The sequence below is a fragment of the Eublepharis macularius genome, chromosome 12 (genome assembly GCF_028583425.1).
Source record: "Eublepharis macularius isolate TG4126 chromosome 12, MPM_Emac_v1.0, whole genome shotgun sequence".
NCBI classification, from domain to species: Eukaryota; Metazoa; Chordata; class Lepidosauria; order Squamata; family Eublepharidae; genus Eublepharis; species Eublepharis macularius.
In genome coordinates this window covers 62,985,713-63,004,273 of record NC_072801.1, presented here as the reverse complement: position 1 = coordinate 63,004,273, position 18,561 = coordinate 62,985,713, and the positions used below count along the sequence as shown (strand labels likewise).

General features: G+C 43.3%; 1 protein-coding gene across 2 annotated transcripts; it reads left to right on the top strand.

Annotated features, from left to right (window-relative positions):
- Window positions 1-3,314: 3,314 nt before the first annotated feature.
- Window positions 3,315-16,682, top strand: CCDC106 (coiled-coil domain containing 106). Of its 2 annotated transcripts, XM_054993403.1 has the most exons (7): window positions 3,315-3,389; window positions 8,800-8,871; window positions 9,566-9,665; window positions 11,223-11,345; window positions 12,601-12,777; window positions 13,139-13,339; window positions 14,996-16,682. In XM_054993403.1, exons 3-7 carry the CDS (start codon window positions 9,602-9,604, stop codon window positions 15,406-15,408), a joined length of 978 nt encoding a protein of 325 aa, XP_054849378.1. In that variant the 5' UTR covers window positions 3,315-3,389; window positions 8,800-8,871; window positions 9,566-9,601; the 3' UTR covers window positions 15,409-16,682. The 2 variants fall into 2 exon arrangements, with proteins under 2 accessions (XP_054849378.1, XP_054849379.1); XM_054993404.1 differs by lacking the exons at window positions 3,315-3,389; window positions 8,800-8,871 and having other exon boundaries at window positions 9,620-9,669.
- Window positions 16,683-18,561: the final 1,879 nt, after the last annotated feature.

The following is an 18,561-nucleotide window of genomic DNA, read 5'->3' as shown; positions in this document are numbered from 1 at the left end:
TCAGCACAAAAGCATAGCAGAACAGAGGAAGGATGCCACCTGATGATTTACACTGCCAGTTTCAGTTGTTTGGGACCCCAAAAGACCACGGGCAGTCTCTTGTGGCCAATTTGTGCCCAGCATCTTACCGGTCCGTCTAGGCTGAAGTCCAGTTTGAGAGGGATTTCACCAAGACTTATATAGGTTAAACTTACATATGCCCCCCTGGTACATTAATCTTCCTCAAAAGAGGGATGATTAAAGAGAAGTTGACTGATTGTCACAAAGGGAAGGTTCAAGACCAAAACATGCTGTGTCCCAGGCCAGCTGGCGCCAGTTCAAGAAATTATTGCCTGCCTATCCTTGGGGCCAGTTTGCTTGACCTCTCTGGGAATCCCTGTACCCAAACCACCAGCAAGGCTAGAGCTTATATCAGGAGAGCACAGTATAGCTTAGAAAGGCATATTCAAGCAAGAAATCATATTCAGGCCCTGGCATGAACAGGGCAAGATGGCAGAACTTGTGATACACCCACTAACTCCTCAATATACCATATTCTTGCACAATTTCCACTACAATAGTTATGGCAAGGTTTTCTCTTGTTTGTTGGTTAATTTTTTTTATAACTTAAGCCCACCTGGAGTTTAAAGTTTTTACATGAAGATTAACATCCAGCATGCTTTGCAATGTAGCTTGCCTGCCCAACCAGCCCAGTTTTCCCTCCATATCTTCTGAGGCGCTCCTGCAACAACCAAAAACAAGATGCTGGGTGAGGTACATTTATGCTCTAACGAGTTCTGTAGGGGAGACTCAGAGAAGGAATTATGCTGGGAGTCTGACTGCTGCCTATGTTCTTAGATGGGAAGCAACTTCCTCTTCCCTCCAGATATTATTAGCTTATAAAAGATTATCCAGATTTATAATAAGGATGAGGAAGATGAAGGATGGTTGGGAGTTTGTGAGAAGGGAGGGAAAGTGGGAATGGACAGGGAAAGTGAAATAGGTTTGTCTGCAGCAGAGATGCCAAAGGGGTGGGATCACGCACTGAAGCTACTGGGTTAGATCCAACTAAGTTTTCCAGTCTTGCCCAGTTTTCTACTTTATGACACCTCATATGGCTTTTCTTTAATTCCTTCAGGTCCCATGATCCTCAGCTTAGCCGTTTTGAGTGGTCAAAGGGGATCCCTCGTGCCTTTTCCATCAGTGTAAAAACAATTTGGATTCAGTTCATTGTAACCAGGCCTTTGCTGACTTTATCACACTTTTAATTACAAATTTTATTTACAATATTTCTGTACCGTTTTACCCTGTACTCTGAAAAATGTACAAGTGAATTAAAACGTACAATAAAATAACCAAAACTTCAAATCCACAATAAAATACCAAACAACATTCAAACAACAAGGCTCTACAGACCAAATTCAGGCTAAGAGGAAAGTCTTGCGCCCTTTGTGGAATAAAACATAATATTGCATTCTGCTGCCTCTGGTTGGGTAAAGAATGGAAGTGCTGTAGTAGAGCCTTGTCCTGGCAAACAGAAGGGCCCTGGCATCTCCAGAGCCCATAGTAGGTGATGCAGAAGAGGTCTCCTTGAACCTAGAGTGCTGCTGCCAGTTAGTGTGGACTAACTCTAGGGAGAATGTGTTGATGCCTCCCCCCCAAATATCACCCTCTGAAGCCATTGTTTGAATAGTTGCATAAGAAGAGCCCTCCTGGTTCAGTCCGATTGTCTATCCAGCATCCTGTTTTCCCCGGTAATCAATCAGATATCCCAAAAAGTTCACAATGCAGGAGCCTGGAGGCTAAGGACTCTTTTGTCATTGCACCCTACTTAGCTATCCTGGCTAATAGCCCTGGATAGATCCAACCTCTGTGAATGTGCCTAATCTCCTTTTAAAGCATTGAAGCTAGGGGCTGTCACTACATTACATGGCCGTGACTTCCATAAGTTGATGATTCGGTGTGTGAAGATGTACTTTTCTCTGGTCTGACCCAAGTCAATTGCCCATCAATCTTAACTGGGTGCCTCCAAATTCTAGGGAGAAAAGTTCTCTCAATCCATTTTGACCAGCTGTGATTTTTTCCCCTTCAGGTTTGGTTTTTCTCATTCTTGGAACAGTTGCTTAAGGCTGATCACTTTGGGATTTTAGCATGTTGGGGATATGAAGGGATGGGGAGAAGGCTTGAGCTCATTGGTGTTTGGATCTAGAGCAGATTTAAAGACTGAGTGTTCAGGGGTAGATGACATAACTTTCAGGAAGTCTGAACCCTGTTGCCCCTCATTTTAGAAATATGCATTGTTTATATAGACATGCATTGTGTGCTGTTGGTGTCAGGTTGTTTCTGACTTATGGCAACCCTATGAATGAAAGACTCCAAAATGTCCTGTCATTAACAGCCTTGCTCAGATCTTGGAGGATGTGGCTTCCTTTACTGAGTCAAACCATCTCAGTTTGGCTCTTCCTCTTTTCCTAATGCCATCAACTTTTCCTAGCATTCTTGTCTTTTCCAGAGAATCTTGTCTTCTCATGATGTGACCAAAGGACAATAGCCTCAGTTTAGTCGTTTGAGCTTCTAGGGGGAATTCAGGCTTGATTTGATCTAGAACCCACTTATTCATCTTTTGGGTGGTCCATGGTATCGGTAAATCTCTTCTCTAGCAGCACATTTTGAATGAATTAAAAGTCTTCCTGTCAGATTTCTCCGTTGTTCAGCTTCTAAATGTTTCAGTGCCTGTTCTGAACAGCTAGGAACTCTTGGCTGTATAGAGGTGTACGGAGTCTAAAACAAATACAGAAACACACTCCTCCATGGGCTTTTCAAACAAAATGTCTTCAGGGGCTGAGCAAAGGCCTCCCTGGGCCAGATAGTGGTGACAAGAGGATTGTGTGTGTGTGTGAGATGCACTTTTGGATGGGTGGAACGTTTTAGTGAGATTGATCGGCGGCGGTTCTCCTTGAAGTCAACAAGGAGATTATTTACTTTATTGATAACTAGTAAGCTGAATGTCGGATGACCATTTGATGTTGCACTGATGAACGTGTACGTATGGACATGCAGGGCCAGTTAAGGTTGCCAGTTTCCAGGCGGGGCCTGGAGATCTCCCAGAATTACAACTGATCTCGAGACTACCGAGATCAGTTCCCCTGGAGAAAAAGGCTATTTTGAAGGCATTGCACCCTCCCCAGGTTCCACCCCCAATCTCCAGGAATCTCCAAAACCAGAGTTGGCAACCGTACCTTTGCCTCCAGCCGCCAACGCGCCCCTGTTCAGCCAGCCCCCTCCCCACCTTCAAGCTGCCTCGCTCCTCCTCCCTCTGCCGCCCCGCCTTCTCCCGCCGCACTTTAGGGACGCTCCCTGCTCGGCTCCTTGCTTGGGAGCTTCGCTGCGGATGCGGCCAGAGGTCCAAGGTAAGACTGGGGGTGGGATGGGATGGGATGGCCGGGGGAAGCAGGGCTTTCAGCCCTCGTTCGCAGCCCTCGGCCCTTGCCTGCCGCCGCCACCTCCTTAGAAGAAGGGCTGCTGGTCCCCCGAGAGGTGCTCCCGACCATCCCGCTCGCCGAGCCCAGGGGCGCGCTACCCGAGGCGCACGGAAGGTCCTTTGGCGACTCCAAAGTCCTGGGGCGCGCGTCGCCAACCAGAGGGGCTGGGAGACGAATCGCTCTTCGCAGGGCAGCAGCCGGAGCCATTTTGCAGCGGGGAGGATGATCGACTCTTGATTTTATTTTCCCCCTTATTTACCAAAGGCCCGATCTGGTTGGGCGAGGGGAGGGAGGGACGGATCTTCAGCCCCCAATTTGGCGTCATCGAGCGGGCTGGAGAAGGGAGTTAGCGTGGGAGAAAGCTGGTGGGTAGGAGGGAGAAGGCAGGCAGGCAGGAGGCCCCTGGGGTGGTCTTTTTGGATATAAGATAAGGAGAGTTGAGGCTTGCCAACATTCGGGGTGAGGGGTGGGGGGGATTTCCCGGAATTACAACGGATCTCCAGACGACAGAGATTAGTTCCCCAGGAAGAAATGTCAGGTTTGGAGGGTGAATTTCATGGCATTATACCCCCCTGAGATCCCTCCCGTTCCCAGGTTCCACCCCCAAGATCTCCTAGAATGTCTCAACCTGGAGTTGGCAACTGTAGCTGGGAAGTGCATACATCAGTTTAAGGACCCCCGCCCCCAAAAGGGTGGCGGAGGGAGTAGGGTGGAGGTTGGCTTTGCAGAGACGGCAGGCAGGTGGTGTGTTGAAGTACCAGTACCAGTGAGCCTTGGCTAGACAGGGAAGTTGTGTGTGTGAAGGCTGGAGAGGGTGGGAACTCTGTTGTTGCTAGGTACAGCCCAAGTTACTTACAGTGCAATCCTAAGAAGAGTTATTCCAGTCTAAACCCATTGCAGTCATTGAGCTTAGACCGGAGTAACTCTGTTTAGGATTGCACTGATAGATGCCCTCAGGAGGTGCAGGTCAGAATCTCCCAGTTGTGCCCCTGGAATCCCTTGCAACATCACAAAGGATATTGGGACATGACTTTAGGGTGGTTCTCTGCTTCACTATGCCCTTAAAATGTTATCTCGGAAACCATCGCTTGGGCTGCTTGTGCCCATACCTGCCCAGTTTTGCTTTCCGTAGGCTGAGGTGGCTGGTTAAGATGCTATCACTTTCTAAGCTTTAGTTGGATAGGCTTCAGTTAGAGGGGGGGGGGGCATAGCTAGAGAAAAGAGGCCCTTTGGGGGCCTGTACATAATAATGAAAATGGGATTTAAATAAGTGAGGCTGCATATCAGTGCAATGTTCAGAGAAGGCTGAAAGGTTGGCGGCTGAAATATTGAGCCTTAGATCTCTCACTCTTCTTGATCTAGATGATGCTAGTTGAGCCCAAGATGCAAGAGGGTCCGACACAGCTGATTATTACACTGTATTTGTAGGGTCTTGGGTGGAGTTATTAATAATTACAGTGATTAGGGAGGGAAGTAATATATAAATACTGAGCGCTTAAAGTCAATCGCATGCACCTGGGATCTGCAACTGATGGCTCCAGAGCCAAATGTGGCACAGTGGGATGTTAGAATAACCAGTACATGAAGAGAATGGCAGGCAAGTATTTTTATGGGGCTGAAGGGCCTCTTAGGGATAACTTCACAGAAATGGAAGTGAGAGAGGTGAACAGTTGCCAGTAATCTAGCCGTGAACCATGCACATATTTATGCTAGTACATTGAAACAACTTGCACAGAGTGCTACTGTATACATTTATTGTGAGACCTCACCTGTGCCACTTCTTAATAAAAGACTCTTAACAGCCTGTGTTTGATCTGCAGAAACCTTATGGATTATTAATCAACATGTCAGTTATGAGTATATTGTCTTTAATAATGAATGGATTTGGGGAGTTGTATAAGAGAGAATCTACAAATGAATGGACCACAGGTGGTTGAAGGGCAATTGAGTGGGTGCGAGGAGGATAGCAATGGGATACAGCAATGGATGGACCAAAGGAAAATGGAGCCTACTATAAAGCAGGATGGGGAAAGAGAGAATAGGAACAAGATGCAGTAATGAAAGAATCATGAGGCTGTTGGGCGTTGTTTGGGAACTGAAGATGGTGTTTGGACAATGGCTGAGCCGCAAACCTAGAATTGAGAAAAACCTTAAACTTGAGACTTGCACCAGTATCAGATTTTTAAGTGCTTGAACAACCAGGCAACTGGGATTATTCTGGGATAGCAATATCTGGGATAGCTGGTGAATAATTCACTGTGGCAGAACCTGACCCTTTTTGGGGATAGGCATTTGCAATAGGCAGAGTGGTTTTTCTGGCAATGTTTGGAGATTGGTCTGGGATGCTAGAATAGCAAGGCCCTGTGCATGCCATAATGCTTAAGGCTAAAATCAGTCTCTCTCTTTCACCCTCCTGTAATTTTCTGGTATGAAATATCTTTGAGGTGGAAGTAATAGATTTGTGCGATCCTGAGAATGAAATGGATATGTTAATGAATGGCTTGGTTCTGCCCTTGCATGAAGAAGATGTACGTAGGTGGGATACAGTAATAGATGGACCATTATTAATAGGCTTTAGTTGGCTGGGAGAGGTGCGGAGGCAGGGGAAGGAGAGAGACAGATGAGAGGTTGTGCTATTAAGAGGAAGGAATCCAGCCATTTCTGATGTATGGAACCTTGACTGGCATGTGATGCCCAGGTGGAAAAACAGCTAGTTTATTTTGGGATGGAGGTACAAAAGATTGGGCAAGGGTAGTGGAGAAATCCAACGTTTAGCAGAATGGATGTTAAATTTAATGAACTTAGAGTCATTCCCACTCCACTGCCACCCCCGCAAGAGTCATCTTTATAGACGTAGCTGCTGTGCAGGAAAATCTGGTTTCCAATCCCAAATAATTTTATGTTTTCTTTTGTTTTAAAGCCCTAAGATGTTTTCTCACCTTTTAAAGAAATGCTCCCTTCGCCCTTAAGAATGTCACATCGAAATATTCTATCATGTTTGAACATAAAATACAAACATGGGATGTTTTGGAAATCTTAAAAAGATTCCCTCTGAAATATTAGAAAAGGAAATGAAGTCAGTGCCGTTCACTTACATCAGTTTAGCCCATTTGGGCCCCGTTCTGTTTCCAGAGAATTTGCAAACTTGTGACAATTCAGTCACTTGATGATTGAAACCACCCAGGTGACCATGTATGTATGAATGAGCCATCACAAATAAAACACGCATCTGACGAAGAGAACTGTGATTCTCGAAAGCTTATGCTATAGTAAAGTTGGTTAGTCTTAAAGGTGCTACTGGACTCTTTTTGATTTTGCTACTACAGACCAACACGGCTAACTCCTCTGGATCCACAAATAAAACAATGTTCTTAGTGGGTCATAGTGCCTCTAGGGTCACCATTCCTGACAACTGATCAATCATATACGATCAGTTAACCATATTGTAATTGGGGAGGGGTTGCTGCTCATGGGCAGAGAGGCTGCTTGGCATGTAGAAGGTTGCAGGTGCAATCCATGGCAGCTCCAGTTAAAAAGATCAGGTTGTAGGAGATACAAAAAACCTCTGCATAAAACCCCAGGGAGCCTCTGAGTAGACAATACTGATCTTGATAGACCAGTGGTCTGATTCGGTGTAAGGCAGCTTCATGTGTGACTCCAGTCCAATATTGACAAATTATTACATGAAGCAACGAATGTCAGTGTAAGTGGCAGCTTACTTTTTTAACTTATTAGCAAGAGCAGGAACGAGTGTGCACCAGCCCTGTAGTAACCCAGGGCCGCCCTGAAATGTTGCTTCTCTTACTAGCTGCTTGTTAATACAGAGTGATTCCGCACACGTTGGATAATGCACTTCCAATCCTCTTTATAGATAATTTAGAACAGATTTTTGTGTGTGCGGAACAAAAAATCCACCTCAAACGATTGATAAAGTGCATTGAAAGTGCATTATCCAACGTGTGCGGAATCAGCCAAAGTAGACATTTCCAACTGGAAACATGCAATCCTTTCTGCACAGTACACTTTAAGCCAGTGCCTCTGCATATTCGTGCCAATCAACGCTGAATTGGATTGAATTATGTTCCTTTAAATCAATTTGCTTACAAAACTGTTCAGAATTGCATAGTTGCTTCCTTTTAATTGCAACTGCCTTGAAATCTGACTTTTTTTAAATTTAAGAGTTGCTGTTACTTTATTTTGGTGCTGCTTTCATTTTTCTTTTTTAAATAATTGGAAATTGATGTTTCAGGATACAGACCAAAGGGAAGTATTGTTCAGTGAATTGTTCACCTTTTTTGAAACCTTACCTGAAATAGTTATTCATTTTAAAAAATCCTAAAATTTAGTTTTGCTGTGTTACAATAAAAATTAATAAATTTGTAATTGGCATGAAGTATCAGAACTGTTGGTAATTAAATTTTTCTCTTTTTCTAAGAATGTTAGTACTGGATTTTTAAAATACTCAACCAAAATTTCATGGATCTGACCAACTCTGAGCACCACAAACACTATGTTTTCCAACAGAATTAATTCACATATTCAGCTGCGAGTGAACTAGAATCCCTATCTGGATTGAAAGGTTTAACAGTATACTTCTAAAGAGAGTTCCACCTTTCTAAGCTCATTGAAGTCAATTAAAGGTGTAACTTGGCTGAATCCTAGAATCTTATTTGTCTTTGGTTAGCAATAGGTTATAGCATTTGACTACTGATAATATCAAAGTTAATCTCTTTACATAGGGGAAATGGGGAGGGATCGGGAAAGTTAAACAAAATCATACTAAGGGGAAGACTATTATAAATCACTAAGTTGGGTGAGAGGGGAGGAGGGAGGGGCTAATTTCAATAAGAGGGAAGACAGTTGATTGTTAGTAAAATGGATAAGGCACAATGTTAAAATTCAAAACTACTGTTACATATATCTTTAATTGATGTTATTTTCTGGAATTGTAAATCTTGCAATAAGCAATCCTAAAACTAAGATCATCTGTAACGATCATATTTGTGTTTAATGAATATCATCCCATTTGTTGTTATTGTTATTGAAAATATTGAAATAAAAAAAAGGTGTAACTTGGCTTAGGATTGCACTATAAACATTCCTCAGGCAGAAAGTAATTGTTGGGTACCTCTACAGGACTGCTATGAGCAGAGGTACCCCCTCATTCCTATCTCCTTTGGGCAATGTTCCTCCATCTGCCCTTTTCGATGGTATCTGGGAAAACACTGAAGATATTGTCTTCCACCTACCATTCTTGATCTGGCTTGGCATCTCTGATTACCTCTGTTTTTATAGGTTCCTGTAACCTACTGATTTTCCACTTTTTACCTTTGCTCAGGTATCTGGAGTCATTTGCAGGTGGACAGGCAGCTGTGTGGAGGCTGGAGCCCTGAGAGTCATCCTGGCTCAGGTAGACATCCTCTTCAGTTTAGGAGAAGGAGATGATACTGGGGAAACCAGGATTTCTCGCCTTCCTAAAAGAACTTACGGAGTTTAGCATGCTTACACTAGGGCAGAGCCCCCAGATCTTTTCTCAGTGCCCAGCCTGAGAATGTACAATAATAATAGTAGTCATGGTGCAGAAAAGTACCTCTGAACACGTGTAGGTGCCTTTTTTCACCACAGGAATTGAGGGTTTCTAAAGCAGATGGCATGGGTTCCAAGCAGGTCTTCTCTCAGCAGTTGAATATATTGCGGGATTTGGGAGACAAGAGGCACAACTCCTAGTTCTACATATAAGAGAGTCCATAAAACGTGCTTGTGCAATTTTTACATGGAGGGGAGTATTCAAGAATTATCTCTCCCACCATTCCTGTGAAAGGTTGTGGCATGTATGACCCTGCTAGAGAGACCTTGTCATTTCCCTAGATGGGTACAGCTCTTAGAGAAGGGCTATAGCTATAGAAATCAATTATTTAGTGTTCTCTGAATGGATCACAAAATTTTAAGAGATGAATAGAGTATTCTGGAGAGTGTTAATTGACTTAAAGAGTTCACTGGCTAGGAAAACCTGAGAAATAGGTATCTTGGACCATGTAGGGGAAACTAGAAGGTAACTGTATGATCCAACCGCCCAGTCATAACCCTTCTTCTCTCTTCTCCAGGCTGGCAATATCCGTCCCCCCCGAGGTAGGAGGACAATGAGTGAGAATAATCATCATCACCAACGGTCAGGTATGGGTAGAGGACGTCGTGCAAAGCAAGGTTGGTATGTGTTGGTCGACTAACTGGTGAATTACATGGGGTCGTGTGGGGTAGAGTGGCAGTTCATCTGCTGTTGTCCTGATCAGATCTCTTAGCAAGAGCTTCAACATGTACCTGTCATGGAGAATTCCTGTGAATCCTAGAAGCAGCTCCTGCAGAATGCCAACTGTTTGTCAATGCAATAAACTGTTAAGGTTGTTGTTATTCCTTGAGAATGCAGATTTGACATCCAGCAAATATAAATGGTGTAGAGCACAAACACAAGTATGCAAACAGAGAAACCGTATAAATGCCTGGAGTGTGGAAAAAGCTCCAGGGACAGTGGAAGTCTTACAGTCCATCAAAGAATTCACCCAGGGGAGAAACTGTATAAATGCTTGGTGTGTGGAAAAAGCTTCAGTGGCAATGGAGGCGTTAATTCTCATAGAAGAATAGAGCCTTGTCCATATGATCTGGTAACACTATTCCAAGGAACTCTTGAAATATCAACACAAATGTCATTTCCAGGGTTTTTTTTCTGGGAAAAGAGGTGGCAGAACTCTCAAGAGGGAAATGAGGAAGAAACACACGGGATTCTTTGAAATAATATTATTTTCAAGCACTATTGCCGAGCAGGGGTCATTTCATAGAAAAGGAGCTGGAGGAACTCATTAGCATAACTCATTCACATATGCCACACCCCTTGACATCACCGGAAGTGTGTCATTAGTATAACTGATTTGCATATGCCACACCCCCTGACATCACCTATCCTGGCCATTCAGGGCTGAAATTGGGCCCAAAATGGCAAAAAGGGGCTGGAAATGGCTGAAAAGGGGCCAAAAATGGTCAAGATCAGGCCACTACTGAGTGGGAGAGTGATCTACCACCCATCAGAGGCCTGATCTGGGCCGTTTTGGCCCCAATCCAGGCTGAAATGGGCCCAAAATGGCTGAGAGTCAGGTGGGTGGGGCCACCTGACATGTGACCTCTTTGGGGAACTGCTGGAACTGCATTCGTGTGCATTCCCCCTTGAAATGAGCCCTGTTGCCGAGTATTTTCAAGAGGTGCCGGAACTCGGTTCTACCGCGTTCCCCCTGAAAAAATGCCGTCATTTCCATTTTTGAAATCCAGTTCAACAGAGTGAGATCACACAAACACATACAAGTTTCTGTAGGTATATTGCACTTACTCTTAACCACTGGTGTCTTGTTTTATTTTTTAAAAAATTGGTACACACTAACAAGGATTACTTGTTGGTACACCGTGTTGGGCACAGAATAGAGAATCTTCTGGAAAGGCATATGTGTGGTTTGCATGGTTTTTTTTTCACAGAAAGGCAGAAATATTGTCACCTTTAAAGCAGCCTCAAGATATTACTGTAAGACGAAAAGTTGGGAAACGCCTGGATTGCTGTCTGTTGTATCTCACCCACTGTTATAATCACCAGAAATTCAGCTTTAAGCCACTATCTTTTCCTATCAACATTTCTCTCTTCCTTAGAGTTTCATGGATTCTTGTCACGACAAAATTATGCTCTTCTTTCTCCCCACCCCAACCCCGTCTTAATGTCCACAGTGAAAGAAGACAGTGAAACTTCTGAAATATCCATACCCCTCAATGAGCCACAGCAGATGGAGTCACAAATGCAAGCTCAGCAGCAGTTATATTACGGCCTGAGTCCCCCACAGAATTTTGATGGTGAGAATATTTTTACTCTCCCTCCTGCTGAAACTTACACATCTGTGCTGACCCAGTATTAATGTGTTACTTGACACAGGTAAAAGGTTCCCGTGTGATTTGTTTTTTTAAAAGTGGCCATCCCTAGATTGAATGTAATCCTGCTGTCATTTCTGTCATCGTGGCAATTCCAGAAAGTAGCAGTTGTGGAGTGTAGTGGTTGTTGTGACTTTGGAAACGGGGATTCAAATCCCTACTCAGCCACGAGTCTCACTGGATAATCCTGGGCCAGTTGGCTTCCTTCACAGGTTTGTTGTGTGGATTAAAGCAGGACTGTATATGCTGCTCTGAACTCCTTGGAGCGAGAGCAGAATAAAAATCAAGTAAATAAAATACAATACATTTCTCCATGTGATCGGAGACCATTTTGTCTGTGTGAAGCTGCTGTAAGAATTTTGTATTTTTGTAGGATATTGATGGGTGATTTCTTGGGGTGGGGAGTGGAGGAAAAGGAATAAAAAGATGGAGATCAGTTAGACCATTTTGCATAAAGGCATAACCTTTCCCCTATTTTTTCTCCTCCCAATTACAATTTTCAATTTTCAATTAGATGAAATCTAAATCTGTCCACATGGGAGGTGCCTTAGCAAGAAAGCTTAACTATAGAAGAATTTATTTATTTCAAATTTGTATTCTGCCCTCCCCACGAGCGGGTTCAGGGTGGATAACAACATATTAAAAATACAATTTAAAATTCATGTTCACTAAAAACAATACATTTAAAACAGGTAAATGCCTAGGAAAAGCAACCCCACTGTGGTTGTCACCAGCCCAAGTGTAAGGCTTCCTATTTGTTTATAAACACACTGGTTTTCTCCCAATGTTTGGGGACCCAAAACAGCTTACATCATCATCCCTCCTCCATTTTATCCTCACAACAAGAAGCTTGTGAGGAAGGTTATGCTGAGAAAAAGTGGCTGGCTCAAGGTCACCCAGTGAGTTTCCATGACAGCTTGAAGTTTTGAGACTGAGCCCCTCATGTCCTAGTCTCTTAACCGCTACACCACAATGGCTCTTTCCTTTAGATGCAAAGCAGAAGATTTATGCAGGCAGGGTGCAGACTTCTAACGCTTCCCCTTGGGGATTCTTAGGAAGGTTTTTGGGACAGCATGGGATTGGCACCTCAGGGTGTTTGAGAAGAAGAGTGTGTGTGTGTGAAAGAAAACAGTTTTTGCTGCGACAAGCTCTTTCTTTTCCCCCTCTTGTTGAATCTCAGAGGCTCCTGAGATGTCAGCTCCCTCGCTGACTCTGGTGACAAGCATGAGGACACAGTTGCACATGGCCCTAGAGAGGAACTCCTGGTTGCAGAAGCGAATTGAGGACTTGGAAGAAGAACGGGACTTCCTGCGTTGCCAGTTAGACAAGTTCATCTCCTCTGCCCGTCTAGATGCTGGTAACAGGAGGGCTCAGGAAGCTGAGTGGGTTGTACCAAGGTGGATTCTGGATTCTCTTGGGAGGAAAAAAATAACCCTAGAGAAGGTGATAGGGGAAGCATAAAAGACTCATGGCTCTCCATGGAGAAAGAAGAGGATGCCTAGATTCTACAGGGAGGGGAGCAGAGCTCAAACAAGTTAGGGTAGAGAGGGAACTGGGATGTGGGGAGGGGTGAAATAGTGGGACTAACAAAGCAAAGGGGAGGATGTCTTGGATTCTCTGATCTTGAGAAATTGAGCCTGTTAGCTGGGCAGACTGTAGATGCAGATCCCTGTCTCTCCAGCTGTGTGATGCAGCCTGTTCTCTCCTCCCCACCTTAGACGACCACTGCCGCAGTAAACAGCCCGCACGAAGGTCTGAGATATCTGAGAGTCGGAATGGGGATGTGACAGATGATGACAGCTTGGGATCTTGGCTGAGTGCCAGCCCTGAAGAAGGGGGCTCTGCAGAGCATAAGAAACAGAAAGGAGGGGTTAATCGGCGGCGCTTTGTCAAGCCTAAAGTCCGCGAGAGGCAGAGGGGTGAGTAGTAAGGTTGCGAAGGAGAAGGGAGTCAATTCATGGTTGCTCATGGTTAGACCTCCCCAGCCTCCCCAGCTACATTTATTGACTCATTTGCAAGCTATCTACCCACAAACGTGAGCTCGAGGAGGTTTATAAGATACACCAATCATATCCCCCCCAAAGAAACAGCTGGTAGCAGTTTTTTAAAAACACATGGAGCATTTTAACAGAACAGAACTGGAGAGGCATTGTAGTGTAGGGCAGTGGTTAGAGTGTCGGACTAGGATCTGGGAGACCCAGGGTTCGAATCCCCACTCTGCCATGGAACCATAGGGCAAGTCACACCCTGTCAGCCTAACCTACCTCACTGGGTTGTTGTGAGGATAAAATGAAGGATAGGAGAATGATGTAAATTGCTTTGAATCCCCATAGGGGAGAAAAGTGGGGATATAAATAAAAATAAGTACATAAAATTCAGCAATACAGTATCACCAAAACAACAACCCAGAATAAAAACAATCAGAAAGTGTTTGAATTAGTGTTGCCTTACAAGGTCTCAATTTTTATTAAAGGTAGAGAGAAAATAGCTCATGTCTCTTCGGTAGCCTCTTTTAGAGCATTGGAGCAACCAATGACAAAGCCCTGGGATGGGCCCACAAAAATCTGAACCTCCCTATGGAAGGGCTTGTGAAGGAAGACAAGAGATGATGATCAGTGTTAGGGCACAGGTTCATACAACAGTTCATCAGGCAGAAGCTGTGAATCTTAGATTTGGTCTTTCTTATTCTATTCCCATCCATCTTGTTCTACTAGAGCAGATTTCCCCAATGAGGAAGTGCAGATCTGTTACCTCCCAATATAGTATGCAGCTGGACTAGATTTGCAACCATGCATTTGATTGGTGCAATTGATTCTGATTGTGAAGGTGTTGGGAGTTCCAAGTCTTAAAACTTTCTGAGTCTAAAAACAATGATAGAGTAGAAGGGTGTGGAGATTAATAATGGATTGGGAAGCAGAATGATAGAAAAAGTGTTCAGCTCACACTTTGGAAAATAGGGGGATTGTTAAATTATTTAAAAGGAAAATGGGAGGTGAGCAGAAGCATAAAGAAGCACATATATAAAAATGATTATCACAAAAGCAGCACATGGCAAATTGCTATAATAATATGAACTCTCTTTTTTTCCCCCTTGCCTGTACTGGATCCCACCTTTCTCCCACCACCGCATTTCCGTGTTCTAAATCTTCATCTCCTCCTGTTGCAAACCACCTGGCCTTCTTCATTATGAGATCTCTCTTGCTTGGCTTTGCCTTTCTCCATTGGTTCCCTTTGGTGCCTGCCTGCTCTCTCTTCTTGCTTGTCTTCTATGCATTATCTCTTTGCGTTCCTATCTACTGAACTTCCTTTTCTTGCTCAATTTGGTTATCATCTTTGCTTGGTCTTCATTCATCTCTCTCTTCCTCCTATTGGGCTGTTTCATGTTTTCTACATATCACATTTGTATCTGTTTTCCAACCCCTGATTCCCACCTCTTTTGATTTCTGATTCTTGTCCTGGTCTCTGGGCTATCATGAGCTACCACTTCTCTTTTCTGTTTTGTCCTTTTCTTCCTACTCCCAAATGACTCTTCTTCCCCCACCCAATCACCATGTGAATCTGGGCCTGCTGCTCAGTCAAAGACGTGGACGGGGTGTTGTGCCGCTACAAGAAGATCCTCTACACTTTTCAGAAGCTGCAAAGCATGAGCCGGGCCTTTGAACACCACCGAGTGGACCGGAACACGGTGGCTCTGACGACACCCATAGCCGAGCTCCTCATTGTGGCTCCTGAAAAGCTGGCTGAGGTGGGTGAATTTGACTCCTCCAAGGAGCGCCTGCTGGAGTATTCCCGACGCTGTTTCATGGCACTGGATGACGAGACACTCAAGAAGGTCCAAGCTCTCAAGAAAAGCAAACTCCTTCTGCCCATCACCTACCGATTCAAGCGGAAAACAGACTCCCCTGGCCCGGCTGCCAGCAACCCCCTGCCCTTGCCTGCCACACCACCCAAGCTGCATTTACCCATTGCCGATTGCTTAAAGCGATGATTTCCTGCCTCAGTATCAGGAACCCACTTTCTCAGCTCTTCAACCCTCTATCCCAGTTAGGATAGACTGCCCCCCCCCGCTTTGTTCCCCAGGACTGTCCTCCATTTCTTATCAGCCATTTCCCCTACCCCCTTTTTCTTTTCAGTGGTTTGTAAAATGCCAAATGGAAGACCCTGTTTCAGGGCAGGGTTGGCCCACCTTTAAGGGAAGCAGGATGCTTTATTTTGAAGCCAGCACTTCAGGGAACGTTCTTGAGGCATGCACTTTGAACAGATCTTCAGTCACTATAGCATTTGTGGCACATCAACAACTTGAAAAGGGTTGAGGACGCACTTAGTATGCAGTTTACAAAAAATCTCCATCTTACTACCTGCAGGATTTTCTTACTGCCCGTAGGAGTGGCCTATTCCCAAGCCTGTTTTAACAACTCCAGAACACTGAGTCATGGTGTTTCTGGATGTTGCTTAGAGTTGCTAGGTCATCCCGTGGAGACAATGCTTGTCTGCTCTCAGAATTTAGTAGACTGAGAAAATAAAGCCACTGCCTATCCTATCTGATTGCTCTACCCATCTCTGTAGCTTACTGTGGGCTCATATTGGAGACTGGAGGTCATGAGAGAAGGAAGGCGATACAGAATAGATTTCAAAAGTCCTGATCATTGAGCGTGTTTTTTCAAAGTCTTTGGTGTATGCTACTGGTATCCTCTCAAGCTCCTTAGATGGAGAAACTAACTGCAACATTCAGCACCTTCCAAACACTTCCCTATTCTTTCCCAAAGATGTTCCCCTGGTCCCACGGGATCTCTTTACCTCATGGTTGTTCTGAGAAGCATCCATGCAAACCACTGCCCTTTCCTCCCTAGCTATTATCCCAATCCAGAGCTGGCTTTATTTCATTGGCACTTTTATGCCATTTACACTCCTTCCCCCCTCCCTCTGGTCTCTAAGACAGGGTGTGTGTGTGTTTTCTTATACTTCTGTGGCTTCAAGCTGCTGCTGTGTGTGTGTGTCACAAGCGTGCAAGGATTTCGACTGTGTGTTGCCTGCTTCTTAGGGAGGCCTTCTTTCTATTCAGTGTCATTAATGGACTGTTTCTACTGTGCCTGTAATTTCTCAGTCTTTCCCCCCATGTTTAAAAAAAATTATAAAAAAGAAAATCTTTAAAAAAAAACCAATTTACTAAGAGAATTTAAATTAAACAGAGTTTTGAATAAAACCAAAGAGTGTATGGTTCAGTTTTTATACATGCTTGATATTTCCTATAATTGCAGAATCAGGCTTATTTGTGACTAGTGTTGATACCTGTACAGGTGAGGGTACAAGCGCTGGAGGGTTTTTCTAAATATTCTCTGGGTTACTTGGGTCTTGTTCAGCCTCGCTTTCCTAAAATGGGACTACTACTAGCTTTCATCATAGTTTCATTGAGAAGACAAAACAGTCAGCACAGTAGAAACGACTATTAATAATGGCAAAATGCAGTGGTAAAAAGACAGTAAATAAATAGGTCTAAATAAATAAATCTTGGTTTTAAAGGATTGCTGTTGTGAACAAATATGCACACTTTTGAGTTAAGCAGATTTTAAAACACTGCACAAAAGTAGCCAATTCACTGAGAACAGCTTTTATGACTGAATTCTGTACTATACATTGAAAGAAGTACATAGGAGGTAAAATGCATAATGCTAGAGGCCTACACTGCAAGATATACAGCCGTTTGCTGCTCCTGAACTATCCAGTTCACTGACAGAACCACTCTGATCTCTCTTTTGTACCTGTTTCTCTTGCTTCTCACCCATTATGTGCACATCTATTATTGGCATACATTCTGCTTGTGGAGAAGCTTCACCACTTAAAAGAATAATACAGATCTGTGAAAACTATTAGATGTTCATCACTAACTGGGTTTGGGGGGATTTCAGGGTCAACACAACCTCTACTGCTCTTAAAGGAACATTATTGGTCTTTATCCTTGATGCCAATCACTTAGGCAAAACTCATTTGCAGTAATGAGATAGCTGAACTCAACAAAAATACCACGGTGTAGGAAAAAGGATATGATACAGTCTTTTTGCATTAAGAATTGAGGGGGTTTATCATAATACAGTGATACTGTACCCCATGAAGACTGACGAATATATACCGCAATATTTACCCTTGAAATGAATGGGAGTTGGATCCAATTCTTGCACTGTACTACTTCATTCAGTAGGGCTTGTGCAGGAGAACTTCATTCTGTATTATGCTGAATGACTAAAAACAAGGCTTTTTATATGTGTTGTATAGCTATGTTAGAGCAAAAGTTAAACCCCCTTTTTAAAAATGGGTGTGTTCACTCAGGTAGACTTCGTGGTCTCAAAGAAATGCATCAAGGATTAAGTTTCGCTAAATCTGCTGTGTTTAAAGAGAATCTATATAAGATGTTCCATAGATGGTATCTAACGCCAGTTAGACTGGCTAAATGTTTAAAAATATGTCAAATAAGTGTTGCAAATGTAAGGGAGGTATAGGGACATTTTTCCATATGTGGTGGTCCTGCAAAGAAGTACATAGATATTGAATAATGGTACATAAGTTAATACAAAATATCTTACAGATAACAATTCCTTTGAAACCAGAAATTTTTCTATTAACCTGTATGTCGGATATAAAGAGAGAGCAAGAACACTTAGTAATCCATATAGTAACAGTGGCTAGAATCTTATTAGCAACCTACTGGAAACAACAAAGAATCCCCCAGCAAGAAGAACTAATAACAAAGGTAACGGAGACGGTGGAAATGGATAAATTAACATTGTTAATGAAAGGGCAAATGGAAGAAGACTTCTCTGTACCATGGGATCCCTTCTACAAATGGATGACAAATAACTATAACCGGTAAACACAAATATGATATTAAGATTAACTGTATAATGACATAATAGAACTCACGATGTAATAAGATGAAATATAAGAGATAAAGAAATAGATAACAGATATTGACAAGTAAAATAACTCATGTTTGTATATATATGTTGGAAAACAAAAGTATTTTTTTTAAAAAAAGGATTACGTTTCGAGTCCAGTGGCACCTTACAGACCAACCAGAGCTTTTGAATCAGACCATCAAGAACTATAGGCTTAAAAAAAAAACCTATAGGCTTTACTACTATGTACT